Consider the following 17,000-nt stretch of genomic DNA (forward strand, 5'->3'; position numbering starts at 1 on the left):
CTTTTCTTCACCTCGAGGCGTCTCCGTGGCAACGAGACAGCAGTAACCTTACAGGCGCGTGAGTTAAGGTGGCCATACACGGGCAGATAAAGCTGCCGATATCGGTCGTTTGGACCGATTTGACAGCTTATCTGCCCGTGTATGGGGGCTTCCGACGGGTCTTCCCGATCGATATCTGCCCACGATATCGATCGGGAAGGTTGGATTTTTACCCGACCGACCCGTCGGAGCCGCTTGGCGCATAGTAATTCGATCGTTCGGCCATACGGCCGAACGTTCGAATTACCCCCGATATAGCCACGCAGTTTAGTGGCATATCGGGGAAAGATCCGCTCGTTTGGCGATGTCGCCAAACGAGCGGATCTTGGAGTCTATGGCCACCTTTACAGAAGGCGGGGGCAGAGAGGTCAGCAATGACGTTCGGGTCACATGACATCTCTACACTGGGGAAGATTTGGAAGTTGTGCGCATGTGCAGGGCACCTCAGAAGCTAACTGCACATGCCTGTGCCCTGAATAGAGGAATTTATGGATTGCAGCAGAGGTACCCTTTGCAGAACAGTTTACAGCTTATTTTAAAATTGACTTCATCTTTAGAATAACTGACTAATTGTAGGAAGGCATTACTGATGGTATGTGTATATACATTTTATGGGCAATGATTAGAGCTTTATTTATTTTTAGCCTTTCCGTCTCCTTTATGACCAATTGTTGATCGTCTTAGCATACCACTGTGTACATTGTAATATTTAATTTTAAGGCGACGTACCACTGTATATAATATGCTACATGTAATCAAAAGTTTTGGATGCTCAAAGCATACAAACCTTCCGATGAACTGTCATGTCAAACATTTACAACAAATATTTAATTATATTACATACTTTCCTTACAGGAAACTGCTGCAAGCAATGTAACAAATGTCACAAAAAGGAAAATTAGGTTAGCAAAAATTGGGAAAAATGGAAACCACAGGGTAGATAAAACATTTACTCGGGTAGGGAGAAATGGTTGGTGCTTGGGGAAAATTGAGAAGTATAATTAGAAGTTTTAAAAGGGTTCAACTCGATGAACTGAGGTCTATTTTTCACCTAACTTAAAATCATGTTTTGCTATAAGATTCACATCACATGGAACAATAAAATAAGAATGTAACGCACTGTAAAAATAAAAATACAGTTTGCATATGGCTATGCCAGGACAAAATATTTCTTGTACTTTCAGTACAATAAGAACATTAGTTTGTCTTGTGAAGGGTACTTTAAAACTGTTCACAAATTTAATGATAACCTAAATTTAACAAAATGCATTTTGGACACTTAGAGGGTAACTAGAGAGTGGGAGGGAGGAGACCCCTGCATGATATTCCCTATTCTATTCTTGATTCACTGAGAAATGCAAGTAGCTCTGTATTTTGGAGCTTAAGGGTGAAACTTTTTACATTTGGATGTAAACACATCCTATTGGTTTCTCATCCTTTCCCAAATGTGAATTCACTACACCCTCCTTTTACCTTAAATAGTTGCACTCCAATACAAGAGAACATGAACTGTAGAAGGGTGGTCACAAGAACAATGTTTCCAATGGTTTTTATAGCTACAAAAACACACTGAACCACATGCTGCAGAAAGAGAAAGAAAAGAGAAAAAACATATATAAAGAAAATGGATTTAATCTATGGGAAAGTAGATGTGTGTTTAATGAATAACTAAAGTAAACCCTTTAAATCACCTTCAGGCCCTTTGCACGGTTTATTGCTCTGAGAGGACGCAAAACTCTGAGAACCCGCAGAATCTTTACCACGGAGATAGCACTTGATCTAAGAATGAAATAGAAACAACAGTGAAGAGAGAAAGAATGTGCAGATGTGAATGCCAGCTAATTCTAACTAAGAGATGAAAATTATATTAACTTCTATTAAATATTGTTGCATTCAATTCTAGAATAAATGATGTCCCTTCCAGCAGTACTATTTACTGTTCGGCTAAGCCCTTCATAAAATAATTCTCCCTGATTGTCCCACGCCTTTGCATATCTTTGCCTAATGTGGCCACACATGTTTAGCCCAAGGATCATTTGACCCATCATAATGGCCTCCAATACAGGCTGTTGGGAAAGGAACACATCAATGCATTGATGTAGTCCTTGCTCCAAGGACTGCATCAGTGCTCGATATCTGGCTAATTTTTGTCCGGATATCTGTCAGGGAGGGGCCATATACAGGCATATAAGCTGCCCACTGCATCCAAAGGGGTCAAATAAACAGTCTAAATGTGCCTGTGTATGGTCAGTTTAACTCTATTCTCAAACAATTTCTAGATTAAACATTTCAATATCCTTCCTTTTCAACAACAAACCCATGACTTATGGACTTGCTTTCCAGCCCACTTTTTTCTGCAAAACTGACTTCTGTAACTTAAAAAAAATTTCTCCTAGTCAGTTTCTGTAGGAGCATCATATCATATAGAGAACATATCTGCAACAGGAAATTAAATAGTGTGACAACCCAAGGGTGATAATTTATCCTGAACATTGACCATGCAAGATAACTGAAACGTTTAATCTATTTGTTTTCTTGATGGGAACTGAAAGTAAATTATAATTAAAGAAATGTTAAATAAATCATGTAAAAAAATGTGTAAGAAATCAAGTGAAAACTTACTGGATACCAAATGAGACAAGAGAAACAGCAACTACCAGAAGATCAAGAATGTTAAAATAATTTCTACAGAAGGAGCCTTTGTGGAGAAATGCACCATATGTAGTCATCTGAGAAGGGAAACATTAGGGAGAAAGACAAAAAGCCAATGTACTAAAGCAGAAAGAAATGAGGGCTCATGTACAATGCCCCCCACACAGTGAACAAAATGCAAAAAAATAAAAATTACTGTAACAAACACCCTTAATTTGATAAACTTTTCAAGCCTTTATAAAAGGCAAATTTTTACAATGATGGGAACTGGCAAAGCTTAGTAATAAAAAATATTGCTTTATTGTTTTATAAACAGAGTCCATAGTGTGTTCCAGAGAAATAAATGCTGAGAATAAAAAATAAATAAATGAAAGAATAAACATTTTCATGAAATATATTCTCTAGTTCTCACCTTCAAAGCAATTTCAGTTGTAAAAATGGCAGTGAAAACATAGTCAAAATAAGCAAGGATCTGAAAAACAAATATTATCATCAAACAGTTCCATATGGATAATTCCTACTTATAACATTAATTTGTGTGAGATCCGGAAATAAACACATAGAAAACATCAACATATTTTGCATGCCTGTACAATAAATTACATGTACATTGAACATACAGATTACATTCTAAAAACAATAAGCAATAACTGACACAAGAAGTAAAGAGGCCCTGTCCTAAAGAGTTTACAATCTAAATAAAAAAACCCGGTGGGCCCCCACCAGCCCAGATCCGCACCCACATCCGAAATATGAAGGCTTCTTAATGCAAAAATATTGCACACTCATGCAAAGCACCGGTGCAGCAGGGGGGGGCGGAGGGGGGCCCTGGGGCAGCAGCCCCTGTGGGCCCCGGGCATCCCAGTCCAACCCTGGTGAGACATAAGGTGTGGGATGAGCAAGATCAGGTGAGATTTGGAATTGAGCATTGTGTTTAGCAGGATATGTTTAGTTTAGAGTAAATTTCTTTAAACAAATGTATTTTAAGAGATAATTTAGAGCTAAATTTAGAGATGTAGGGTGGAGAAGAGTTATAGAATGCTTTGAATGTAAGGGTCATTAGTCATTAGTGTTTTGCAATTAGTACATTTGCTAAGTGCAGAGTTTCAAGACTACCTAGTTAAGTGCAAGGCTTCCATGGTAAGAACCTCAGCTGGAGTTTGTGTAATTATTACTGTGTATTGGATTATAATCTATGGATTCATTTTTGTTATTATTTGTCAATTAAAACAGTTCTATCCAAAAGTCTGACAAAACTTTAGAACAGAAGGAGTAAAAAAAGACAAATTAAGAAATATGGGTGCCCCTGCAGTTACCTGATTACGGAATGACTCTGGCTCAATTGGATCCTCAGCAGCCAAAGAGATGCTGCTAAGCAGAATGAACATTAGGATAAAGTTGGTAAAAGTCGTGGCATTGACAATGCGATGACAAAGAACTCGGAACCTGGAAAGAAAAAATGGGATTCTGTGTTACATCTTGGTCACTTTCCAACATTGGCCAACTTTGGCCAACATTATACTATGACTGTTTATTATTATTGTTATAACAAACAGACTGTCCATTGCCCTGTTTCCAGTGACAATATGGCCATTAGCCATGTTAAATGATTGGATTTTCACTAATTCTGTTCAGCTTGATCCATGGTTGCCACTATCAGCCATACATCTATTGATTCAGAGATTAGGTCAAACAACTGAATCATTTCAGATTTATTGGCTTATATATAAAACATTTTAACAATTTATTATCCGTTCTGGAACTATTCAGCTTGATAAAGGAACTAAAATGTTCTGAAAGTTTGCTATGATTATCTTAGTTAACCAATAAAGATATCACCCTTATATCAACTTTTTTTTTTTTAATTATTCATACATATTCTTTACCTGTCCATGCAGTTTGCATCAAGGTGCATGATTTGGACAGGAATTCACAGGTCTCAGAGCAGTTTAACACATTCTGTCAGTTTAACACATTCTGGCAAATTGGCAGAATAAGCTTTGATAAATTTGTCAGTTCATGAAAGACTTTACTGAGGACAGCCAGGAAAGTTTTGATAAGTCATAAAGTGAATAAAACTGGTGGGAAACCTTTGTCACTCCACAGTTTGATCGACAACATATCTGTCAAGTGCATTTTCATACTTGTTATCGGGACCAAAGATGAAAAAAGAACTAGCATCAGGCATGGGCACTGCCTTCTCTTTTAACTGAAGCTCTGCCAAGGGCCGTGGTCGAGGACTAAAAGGAATTTCTGGTTCTTCTTCTTCGTCATCACCTAAAAGGCCAAGAGAGGTCAGCGGTAAGAATATTATGTTACTAATATACAAATATATTGTTTCACTATACAAACTAGATCTTCTTTACAAATCCAAAGTGAAAGTGCATGCCATTATAAATATATTTTATATGTAGAAAATGGTGGTTGCTGTCACTCATCTTGTATGTTATTGCTTGATATTTTAGCCACAATATGGTACTAAAAACAATGCATAAATTACAAAGTTGGCAACTAGTGTAGCTTGATTACAAATACTGTATATTTTCAAAAGTGTCTCTTCACACTCATTAATCAAAAGAGACACTTCTGAAAATACATTTGTAATTGATAAACCAAGCTGGCCTCACGCATCACTTCAAGTCTGAAGTAAAGAAGATACATTATTACTAAAGTGAGTGGACAGCCATCACCAACTAACTAATGTAGCTTTATAATGGCCTGGAATGGGACTGAAAGATGTTGCATATACATTACAATAAAGGTGGTTTTTAAAGTTACTATTCACAAGTATTTCCCTATTTTTGAGAGTGGCTGCTGTGGAATGTATACTTGGTTTCACTGTACTGACTACTATGTGATAGAAATGTGCTCCTGTATAAATCAAATACTATATCCTTTACCTGTTTTTTAAATTTTACCTGTCAGCTACCTACCCTGAGTTATGACCTGTTCTCCCTGTGAGTCTAGGCTCATTCTTATTTCACACAATCCCTGGATTTCTGGGCTCTCTAAATGATTAGTAGTATTAGTCTTAGGTTTATAACCACATACAGGGTCTCCAGTAAGTCTGTATCTAAGCACAGCTCAACCAAATCCAATCGGTTACAATCTATGGAAAGTTACAAGAGGAAAGAAAGTCATAGAGGATGCATTAATCTACATTGCAATGGAAGTATGATAATGAATTTACTGAAAAAAATCTATACAATACCTATGATAGCAGGATACTGGTACAAAGATATGTTCATCACCCTATGGGGCAAATTCACTAAACGCCGAAGCGCCTAACACTAGCGTGAATTCGCTAGTGTTACTTCGCACCCTTACGCCTGGCGAATTTGCGCAACGGACGTAACTACGCAAATTCACTAACGCGCAAATGATTCTGAACGCTACCTTTTACACCAGACTTCCTTCGCCACCTCAGACCAGGCAAAGCGCAATAGAGTAGATAGGGATTGCTTCAAAAAAAGTGAAAACATTTTCTAAGTCTCAAAAAACCCTGGAGTTTTTTCATTTTTTATGGGTGATAGGCTGAAAAAGATCGAAATTTTTTTTGGGGCTACTCTCCTTCCCCCCTACATTTCCTAACTCATGGCAACTTAACTATACAGTGGGCACATCTGTAGGGCAAAATAAAAATTTTATTTGATGTTTTGAAGGTTTCCCAGGCTTGTGTAGTGCTGCTACGAATACTTCCATTGAAAATTGAATTTGGCGCCGTATGCAAATTAACTATCGCTAGCGTAGTAGGCGAATTAACGCTAGCGCAATTTCGCAACCTTACGCTACCCCTGAGCGCAACTTCGGATTTTAGTGAATTTGCGGAGTGCTGGCGAAAATACGCCTGGCGAAGTGCCGCGAAGCGCGGTGAAGCGAACGCCAGCGCAACTACGATTCTTAGTGAATGTCCCACTATGTAAGAAGTATATTATGGGAATTGTCATGTGGTGCATGTGTGAGGAGCTACCATTCTACAGAGTATACTTATAAGTACTATAGGTGCCTATAGTAGATAGTTGTTTTGGTCCGTTTAAATCACTACCATGGAAGTGATTTTGTTGTATTAAATGCTTACTAACTCTCTACCAATACTACGTGTTCCTGTAAGCAGGAAAGGAGGAGGAGGAGAGGGGGACTGTGGGTAGGAAGTTGTGTGCACAGGTCCCTCCAAAGGTTTCTTGCAGGGGGGCCCAGTGTGGTGTACTTATGATCCTGTATAACATATATGTATTGTATTTTACTGTGCTATTAAGTAAAAGAAATGGAGATACAATCATTTACATGCTTACAAAATGCTTTACTTTTTGAATTAATTATCCAGAATCTTACCTGGGAAGTCTGCAGATGGATATGGATCTTTGATTTCATTAACATTAGACTCAAATTCATCTATCTTCAGCTGAAAACAGGAATAAGAATATAAATTAAGATACGTTGTATTATTTTATCATTTAAGGTCTAAACATAAAATTGTATATTTTATGTAATTGTCTATTTCCCTATTTATGTTCTCTAATATAGTCTATACTTTGTTTCTACACAACTTTACATAGACATATTTACCTTGGCTGTAGTGGGTATACCTTCACCTTTTGCTTTCATTTCTAGTTTCTTTCCCAGTAACATCTTTTCTTCTTCTGATTTATCAGGATAAGCACTAAAATAAAATAAATAGCTCATTAGGTTATGGGAGAAACTCTTACATAAGGGCCATAAGAACAATTGAAAAATGGAGTTCTGTGTGAAACCCGAGCAGACAAAATAAACTATTTGGAAATATATTTAAATTCATCAGTAATCCCACAGAAAACAAAGATATCCTACAATACCACACACGAGTCATGAAAATCTTACCGGCAAGTATATACCAAAAAATGTCCTTACAAATAATACATCATACTTACTTCACACCATTAAAGAGGTTCCATGCTTGAAAATGTGGAGAAGCAAAGAGCAGATATAATACACTGCTTATGGTCATGCCCACACATACAAAAACTGCCAGTTTCTGGAAAGACTTATCTGGGAAAACAATGACTATCACTGCCACATGGGCTATATTTAGTAAACTATCACCCACCACAAATATCTGTAAACCAGAAAAAGCCTTAGCAGAACGACTAGCAGCAGCAGCTAGGAAAACCATGCTACATAAATGGTTATCCCAATCCCCCCCCACCTATTTCTCTAGTACAAAAAAAAATTACAATAAATTTTTCATCTAGACTGGGTGGAAACCTTAACAAATAAAGAAATCACAACAAAAATTTTTGACACCTGGCTATAACATACATAAATACTCTACCACCAAACACCAAACTGCTCACTACACAGACTTTTCAACATACTACCTGGTATGAAACAGAATTACTAAGAGGGACCGACCTTGTCCAGGAAGCGGAACAACAATTTATGTGTGCAGAAAATCTACAACAACGAATTACAGTGGAACCCCTCAGGAGTCATCACCTCAACAGACTGCTAACAAGTCCTTTACTGTAACTATAAAACACTAGTAACCCATTTCACTACCTACATGAAGTAAACAGATAACGTTGTTTTGTTTCAAAAGATAGAAGTACACCTGAACTGTCTTGATGGTCACTTTGGTAAGACCTAGAAATGTTAATCACTAACTCTGTTCTTCAAAGCTTGATTTGTACTTGACATTTGTTTTTATTTGTTTTTAAATATATTTAAATTTACTTAAATGACTAATGTCTAAAGAGAAACTCTCCACAACATTCTTTAAATTCTTTCAAAATGTTTCTCTTTGTAGGAAAAACCTATGTGCTTGTCCGTTGTCAAACTGAAAACTTATATTACATTACTTAAAAGTAGCCATAATTGCAAAGCCCCAGGATTTTTTTTGCAAATTGTTTACTATTGATGAATGTTGAAAAAATGACTGAATACAAACAAAGTGCCATCCATATGTGCCACATTCTCAGTGATTTACATTATGTACAACTGGAAGCAAACAATTTTTTCACTACACCTCTGCATGCATTATAAAAACAAAACATACTAATTTGATAAGTAACACAAAACAGGAGCATTTTTAGGTGCTTAACCCGTTTATTCAATCATAACTATACATATAGTGAAATACACTGTACAGAGTGTTAGATATGTTGGAAACCTTCTAGGCAGTTTACTTACTGAGCTAACTTTTTCCTCTTACGTTCCTCAGACTTTGCTTTTTGAGCAGATGTGAGGTTCTCTGCCTCTGCTAAATTATCGACTGCAATGGCAAGGAACACATTCAGCAGTATATCTATGTAAAGCTAAGGATGCAGTACCCAGTGACCTATGTGAATCCTGTTTTACTTTTTCAAAGTTTTATTAGAAATAGACAGAAAGAGAAACAGAATGAAATTAGGGTAATGTACAGGTTTTACATTAGGCCAGTTTTTTATCTCATTATAAATGTTTGTAATAATTGACATGATTAGGCAAAATTTTATATTGCCATATATCTGTATTTAAGCAGCTAAAATGTTGCCTATGGAGGATCTTTATTTAGCTTGGTTGTTAAAAAAAGCTATTTTATTTACTAGCAGTACGTGCAAAATAATCACAACTCGTTATGTCTTTGCAAGTAAGCCCATAATTGCAGCATTATTGGAAATTTCTGTACCAGCCACTAGGCACAAGCTATGTATCAAGACTGGCGAGAAAGTATCCTTCCATTTATAATGTACAATAATTACAATATTATTATATAAAACCCAGTACTTAGGTAGTGTACTGCACCAGTTATCACCGGGTTCAGTCCCATCCTTATAGCGCATCTCTGTCCTCTTTACCACAAGGGGAATGGACATCAGTGCAGTCTTACCCCTGGTCTTTGGTATTTACACTACTGATAAAATCACTTTGCACTACAGAGTGGTTTGCAGGGCTGCTCCTACCATAAGGCAAGATGAGAACCTTGCCTCAGGTGGCACGGAACGGCCAGTTACCAGGGGCAGCAAAAAGCCGCCTCTGGTAACTTTAAGAGCCAAATTTCCGTTTTTTAAATTGGAAATTCGGTTCTGCTAGGGCAGCGAGCGAAAATAGCATTCACTGCACTAGTGTTGCAGTCCCCCTTGACCAGCTCCCACATTAGAAGTTAGAAGCGCGGTACTGGAGGGAAGTGGCATCAGGGGATCAGCCCCTGAAACGCCCCTGGTGGTTTGAGAAAAAATTGGCCAATGCCTTTTTTTTTACTTTATGTCCTACTATTGTTTGTAGTTACATGTTTATATATGTTAACTTATACAGTTAGGTACATAAATATTTAGAAAGACAACTTTTTTTCTAATTTTGGTTCTGTACATTACCACAATGAATTTTAAACGAAACTACTCAGATGCTGTTAAACTGCAGACTTTCAGCTTTAAATCAGTGGGTTGAACAAAAAGATTGCATAAAAATGTGAGGAACTAAAGTCTTTTTTTAATACAATCACTTCATTTCAGGGGCTCAAAAGTATTTGGACCAGGGATTCAAAAGTAATTGGACAATTGACTGAAAGGCTATTTAATGGGCAAGTGTGGGCAATTCCTTTGGTATGTCTATCAATGAAGCAAATAAAAGCCCTGGAGTTGATTTGAGAGGGGGTGCTTGTATGTGGAAGATTTTGCTGTGAACAGACAGCGTGTGGTCAAAAGAGCTCTCCATGCAGGTGAAACAAGCCATCCTTAAGCTGCAAAAACAGAAAAATCCCATCCAAGAAATTGGTACAATATTAGGAGTGGCAAAATCTACAGCTTGGTACATCCGGAGAAAGAAAGAAAGCACTAGTGAACTCAGTAAAGCAAAAAGACCTGGACAGCCACAGAAGACAACAGTGGTGTATGATCGCAGAATCATTTCCATGGTGAAGAGAAACCACTTCACAACAGCCAAACAAGTGAACACCACTCTCCAGGAGGTAGGCGTATCATATCCAAGTCTACCATAAAGAGAAGACTGCATGAAAGTAAATACAGAGGGTGCACTGCAAGGTGCAAACCACTCATAAGCAATAGAAACTTTGCTAAAAGTTCTGGAAAAACATTCTATGGACAGATTAAAACAAGATCAACCTCTACCAGAAAAAACTATGGAGAAGGCGTGGAAAAGCTCATCATCCAAAACATACCACATCATCAACTGGAAGTGTGATGGCTTGGACCTGCATGTCTGCCAGTTGGACTGGGACACTAGTATTTATCCTTGATGTGACACGGGACAGAGACACTGTCTGCTCAAATCCAGCTAAATGCAGTCAAATTGATTGGGAGGCGTTTCATAATACAGATGGACAATGACCCAAAACATACAGCCAAAGCAACCCAGAAGTTTATTAAAGCGAAGAAGTGGAATATTCTTGAATAGCCAAGTCAGTCACGTGATCGGAACCCAATTGAGCATGCATTTCACTTGTTGAAGACTAAACTTCGGACAGAAATGCCCACAAACAAACAGAAACAGAAAGCCGCTGCAGTATAGTCCTGGCAGAGCATTAAAAAGGAGGAAACCCAGAATCTGGTGATGTCCATGAGTTCAAGACTTCAGGCTGTCATTGCCAGCAAAGGGTTTTCAGCCAAGTACTAGAAATTAACATTTTATTTTAATTTTTTTAATTTGTCCAATTACTTTTGAGCCCCTGAAATTAAGTGATTTGTGTTTAAAAAAAAGGCTTTAGTGCCTCACATTTTTATGCACTCTTTATGTTCACTAAATTAATGCTGAAAGTCTACAGTTCAACAGTTCAATCTGAGTTGTTTCATTTAAAATTCATTGTGGTAATGTACAGAACCAAAATTAGAAAAAAAAGTTGTCTGTCCAAATATTTATGGACCTAACTGTAGGTATTAATTTATTTGGCATGCTGTATCTAGGCTGTGCACTGAAACCGAACTGGAAAGAAAACTCTCAGCTAGTACTTAGAAAATATCTTTTGTGTAAATGCTCCAGACTGTAACCAGGGATTTCAGTGTTCTCTGGATAACCTTCAGGAATTTGCTATGTGATAATATACAGAGAGAGAAAAAAATACAGTCAGAAAACGTTTAGCACTCATATTGAAAGGATACAATTCCCACAGACAAACAAGGCAATGAAGTAGATACAGACGAACATTCCAGGGAAAGAAGGACCGCCATAAGCCATTATTCCATTATACATGACAGAGTTCCAGTCCTCCCCAGTCAATATCTAAAGAATAAATGACAAGAGAAACGTATGAAAGAGTAACATTATTTTAAGGATACAGTTACAGATGAAAAAATTCTTAATTTTGTTGGTGTCTGGCACTAACATTGGGTATTCTTTAACAAAGGCTGATATACACTTACATTCAACATAAGACTTGCCAGCAGAGCACTCTGATCCCATATTTTTCTGTAACTCTTGTTAAATTATTGTTAGATGCCTGTTTATCATTGGGGTAACTAGTGGTCACCAGGCTCAATTGCAAATAAATGTTCAGAGGGCCCCAGCACACACAGCATTCCCACCTGCCCCCTACCCCTTGCCTGCTTGCACCAATGTGGCTCGCACATGCAAATTCTTATTTTTGAATAGTTGCAGGTTTTCTGGCCCCACCCCGTCCCTCAAGTTCTTTCTTTTATAGTTATGCATCTGCTGTTTATTAGGTGTGCTGTGTAACTTGCTAGCATTATATCATAATGACGATATGACCAATATTTTTCCCTCTGTGTTTTGCAAACAGTACTAAAAGTAAATACAACCTGTAGATCCCACCTCTTTATATTTTCAGTTGTGAGAGGAAGAAAAGTTTATTTTATAGAATCAGATATTTCACTCTCTATAAATCTCTATATATGGAACCTTCCTTACCTAATCCCAGAAACACAGTAACATAATTGAAAAAGGATGCAGGGAAAATGACCCTAACTTATTTCTAATTAACATAGAATCAGAGAACTGCTACAACCCTAGGCCCTCTCCAAAGGCCATCCTCTCTCACTCCCAAACTGCACCATGGCAGACCCCCAACCACTCAATTTTCGATACCTTTGGTTAAAAAGCCAGAGTAATGCAGTGGGGTGGCTAGATACCATCTTGTGATAATTTCCCCAGTTTGACCAGGAGCATTTGCAGTCAGATCAGTGGCAGACTGGCTTCAATTTCAAATGCTCCTAGAGTAGGTCACTAGGAAAAATTATATCTAGAAAAATTATATCTAGTGGCATCCATAAACCCCAATGCGGTACATCACTTTTAAGGGGTTTGGTCGCCTTAAAATTAACTTTTGGTATGATGTAGGTAGTGATATTCTGAGACAATTTTCAATTGGTTTTAATGTTTTATCATTTGGGGTTTTTGAGTTATTTAGCTTTTTATTCTGCAGCCCTCCAGTTGCTGCAATTTCAGCAATCTGGTTGCTAGGGTCCAAATTACCCTTGCAACTAAGCAATGATTTGAACAAAAGTATGGGATATGAACAGGAGAGGGCTTAAATAGAAAGATGTGTAATTAAAAGTAGCAAAAACAAAAATCTGTAGCCTTACAGAGCATTTATTTTTCAAGATGGGGTCAGTGACCCCCATTTGAAAGCTGGAAAGGGTCAGAAGAAAAAGGCAAATAATTCCCAAACTATAAAAAAAGGGGAAAAAAAGAAGGCCAATGGCAAAGTTGCATAGAAGTTGCCATTTCTAACATACTCAAAATTAACTTAAAAGTGAACCACCCCTTTAATGAAAGGGTACTTTCATTGGCATGGTATTGGGGTCGCAATGGTGGGATATGGAAGGGTGAGAGGGAGGCCTTTGGAGGGGGTCTATGATTTCAAAAGTAATTTCTTTTTATTTATAAGCATATAGATAAGAAGTTATATCAACTGATGTGCTGCAGCCCTCCTGTGTCTGGCAGCTTTTTAGACAATATCCTCTCTCCTCTTATGGCACCTGATATCTAAGGTTTTGAAAGGAATTCATGTCTGTTGTAGTTCATAAACTGCTTGAAAGCTGTTGTTGTGGAGTTTTCTCTGACAGCAGAAAAACAACAGAAGATAAAACTCATATTTAAGAAGAAAAAGCATAAATTTGAAGCAACCAAAAGTCCCTTTATATCCTTTTAAAGACTCCTGCTCGTTTGTTATGGACTTTATCTAATTGTCACCTGGAAGACAGTGATCAGCGACTGTGGAAAGTTATCAAATGTACTCCTGCAAATCTCTGTATCCTCAAAGTCAAACTTGCCACCAAACATCTGCATTCCAAGCAGAGCAAAGATGATCATGAAGAGGAAAAGCAGAAGGAGGAGAGAGGCAATAGAACGAATAGAGTTGAGAAGAGAAGCCACCAGATTATTTAAGGATGTCCAGTACCTAAAAACAGGGTGCAATAATACTTTAGATATCATGTAATTTCCCACACGCTATATAAAATGTGACCTAATAATTACACTTAGGGGGATATTTATCACTGATCGAGTTTGTGAGGTTCGGGAGTTTTTTTCTACCTCAAATAAACTCACAACTCAAATGTTTGCTTATTTGTGAAAAAACATGAATGTAAAAAACTCAAATGAATGCAATTGGGGGGAAAACTTGAATACTCTAATTGATCGAGTTATCTGTGAAAAAAACATAGCTTGAAAAGAAAGAGTTTTCAAACGCAAACCACAGAAACCCCCCTAAAAACCATGAAGGCTAAAAAAATATCTTCAAATAGTTCAAGGGACCTCTGCCATTGACTTCTACATAACCTCAACAGGTTTTAGCTGGAGTATTTTTGGATTCAAGCTTTTTGCAGCTTTAGGGCATAATAAATACTGAAATCTTGAGCTTTTACTCAAACTACCCTTGAAAAACTCAAATGTTTGACTTCTACATGACCTCAACAGGTTTTAGCTGGAGTATTTTTGGATTCAAGCTTTTTGCAGCTTTAGGGCATAATAAATCCTGAAATCTTGAGTTTTTACTCAAACTACCCTTGAAAAACTCAAATGTTTGACTTCTACATGACCTCAACAGGTTTTAGCTGGAGTATTTTTGGATTCAAGCTTTTTGCAGCTTTAGGGCATAATAAATCCTGAAATCTTCAGTTTTTACTCAAACTACCCTTGAAAAACACAAATGTTTTGGGAAAAACACAACTCGACCGTTGATAAATAAACCCCTTAATCTGATGGATCCAACATGGACTGGTACTGTATGTTGTTTACAAAAGAAGAATGCTGGCCTGGGGACAAAAGTACATGATTTTATTCACTGGTGGTACTTAATAAATACTCCGTTTTCTACAAGACCTTGCATGATTGAAGGCAAGTTCTCAGCTATGCTTATTAATAGGGATGCAATGAATCCTTAATATGATTTTAATCATATGAAGTTGTGGCTTTCTTCCCTGTGAGTGGTTATTTTTAACTGTTCCTTACTCTTTCAATACTTTCAATTACCTTCCATTTTTTACTGTTGTTTTCCAAAATCAAAGTTTAATGTCCCTATACTGTATCTGGTGCTTCAATCTGGCAGCTCAGTAATTCAGGTAGAGATTCTGAACTGTTACAATTTTGCAACATTTAGTTGATACATTTCTCAGCAGCATCTCATAGCAACTATTGTATCAATTCTAATAGCTACCTTTAATGAATAACAGAGATTTTGCTCAGCAGGGACAAAGATAAGAAATGTATCAACTAAATGTATCAATTTAGAAAATAGAAAGTAATTAGAAATGAAACCAACTGAACTGAAAAAAGGCCTCTTTAACCAATCTCCCTCTGTGTAAATGCTTATGGTTTGCTTTGCATTTGTCTAATCATTGTTTAATCACATGCACATAGAATCAAAATCGTCTTACCGTGTGATCTTGAAGAGTCTCAATAATCGAATACAACGGAGGACTGATATTCCAAGAGGAGACATAATGTTGCTGGATACCAGTACAATCTCTAGAATACCAGTACACACCACAAAGCAGTCAAACTGATTAAAAAGTGACATAAAATATGACTGAAAACCCAAGGCATATATCTTCAGTATCATCTCTAATGTGAACATTGCCAAAAGTACTTGATTTGCTGTATCTGCAAGTAGATAAATAAACACATTTGTGAAGAAATTAATGATCTTGCTAAATTTTACATAGTTGCACATTAGTACACTTTAGTTTAGTTTAGTTTAGACATGCCCTTTAAATGAAATATTTTGCCTAAATACAGTAATTACCTATTTCAATTACACTGTCTGCACTAGCAATGCAGCCCCCTAGACCCCCTCTGACATGGAAAAGGTGCGGGTGACAGCACGGCAGTTGCCTCTGAATGAACTAGACAAGTTAAAAGGGTAAGTTACTAGGGTTAATTTGCCATTTCACCGGCCCAAGTTCAAGAGCACTAAGTGGCTTAAAACTGTGCCCCATAGGGCCCATGCACTTACCCACATTTATGAGGCAATGTTTTCTGCAGTCTGCAACTTGTGGCAGATTTTTAAGGTGCAAACACAATACAGTGCCACACAAAAGGTTACTGGTTAAATTAAGGAATGTTGGCCTGGAACATAGGGGCATGTTTACTAACATTGGAGATAAATATCTGGAGAGATTTCTGGAGATGTTGCCCATAGCAACCAATCAGATCTTTGCTTTTGTTTTCTAACTTGGCTGTGGCTGTTTAAACCTAATTGCTGATTGGTTGCCATGGGCAACATCTCCAGAAATTTCTCCAGATATTTATCTCCAATGTTAGTAAACATGCCCCATAGTATTTGTACCTGGATAGAGAACTGGCTAAAATATAGACTACAAAGAGTGGTGGTAAATGGAACATTTTCTAATTGGAGCAGTGTTGTTAGTGGAGTACCGCAGGTCTCTGTACTAGGTCCCTTGCTTTTCAACTTGTTTATTAATGACCTGGAGGTGGGCATTGAAAGTACTGTTTCTATTTTTGCAGATGATACTAAATTGTGCAGAACTATAGGTTCCATGCAGGATGTTGCCACTTTGCAAAGTGATTTGTCTAAACTGGAAAACTGGGCAGCAAACTGGAAAATGAGGTTCAATGTTGATAAATGCAAGGTTATGCACTTTGACAAAAATAATATAAATGCATGTTATACACTAAATGGCAATGTGTTGGGAGTTTCCTTAAATTAAAAGGATCTAGGGGTCTTTGTAGATAACACGTTGTCTAATTCTGGGCAGTGTCATTCTGTGGCTACTAAAGCAAATAAAGTTCTGTCTTGCATAAAAAAGGGCATTAACTCAAGGGATGAAAACATAATTATGCCTCTTTATAGGTCCCTGGTAACGCCTCATCTGGAGTATGCAGTTCAGTTTTGGACTCCAGTCCTTAAGAGGGATATAATT

General features: G+C 37.4%; 1 protein-coding gene across 2 annotated transcripts in view; it reads right to left on the reverse strand.

The window, feature by feature from the left end:
* Window positions 1–17,000, reverse strand: part of LOC108707491 (voltage-dependent L-type calcium channel subunit alpha-1S) — a 155,323-nt gene that overhangs the window by 35,753 nt on the left and 102,570 nt on the right. For both annotated transcript variants that reach the window (XR_005965388.1, XM_041582031.1), the window contains exons 12-23: window positions 15,495–15,720; window positions 13,810–14,017; window positions 11,760–11,880; window positions 8,857–8,971; window positions 7,258–7,351; window positions 7,024–7,093; window positions 4,836–4,968; window positions 4,008–4,137; window positions 3,104–3,163; window positions 2,662–2,768; window positions 1,731–1,818; window positions 1,513–1,620 (exon numbers count right to left, since the gene is read on the reverse strand). Coding sequence is in view for 1 of the 2 variants with exons in the window: in XM_041582031.1 (XP_041437965.1) it covers window positions 1,513–1,620; window positions 1,731–1,818; window positions 2,662–2,768; window positions 3,104–3,163; window positions 4,008–4,137; window positions 4,836–4,968; window positions 7,024–7,093; window positions 7,258–7,351; window positions 8,857–8,971; window positions 11,760–11,880; window positions 13,810–14,017; window positions 15,495–15,720 (1,460 nt within the window). In the remaining variant the exon portion in view is untranslated. The remainder of the gene's footprint in view (window positions 1–1,512; window positions 1,621–1,730; window positions 1,819–2,661; window positions 2,769–3,103; window positions 3,164–4,007; window positions 4,138–4,835; window positions 4,969–7,023; window positions 7,094–7,257; window positions 7,352–8,856; window positions 8,972–11,759; window positions 11,881–13,809; window positions 14,018–15,494; window positions 15,721–17,000) is intronic.

The sequence above is a fragment of the Xenopus laevis genome, chromosome 2L (genome assembly GCF_017654675.1).
Source record: "Xenopus laevis strain J_2021 chromosome 2L, Xenopus_laevis_v10.1, whole genome shotgun sequence".
NCBI classification, from domain to species: Eukaryota; Metazoa; Chordata; class Amphibia; order Anura; family Pipidae; genus Xenopus; species Xenopus laevis.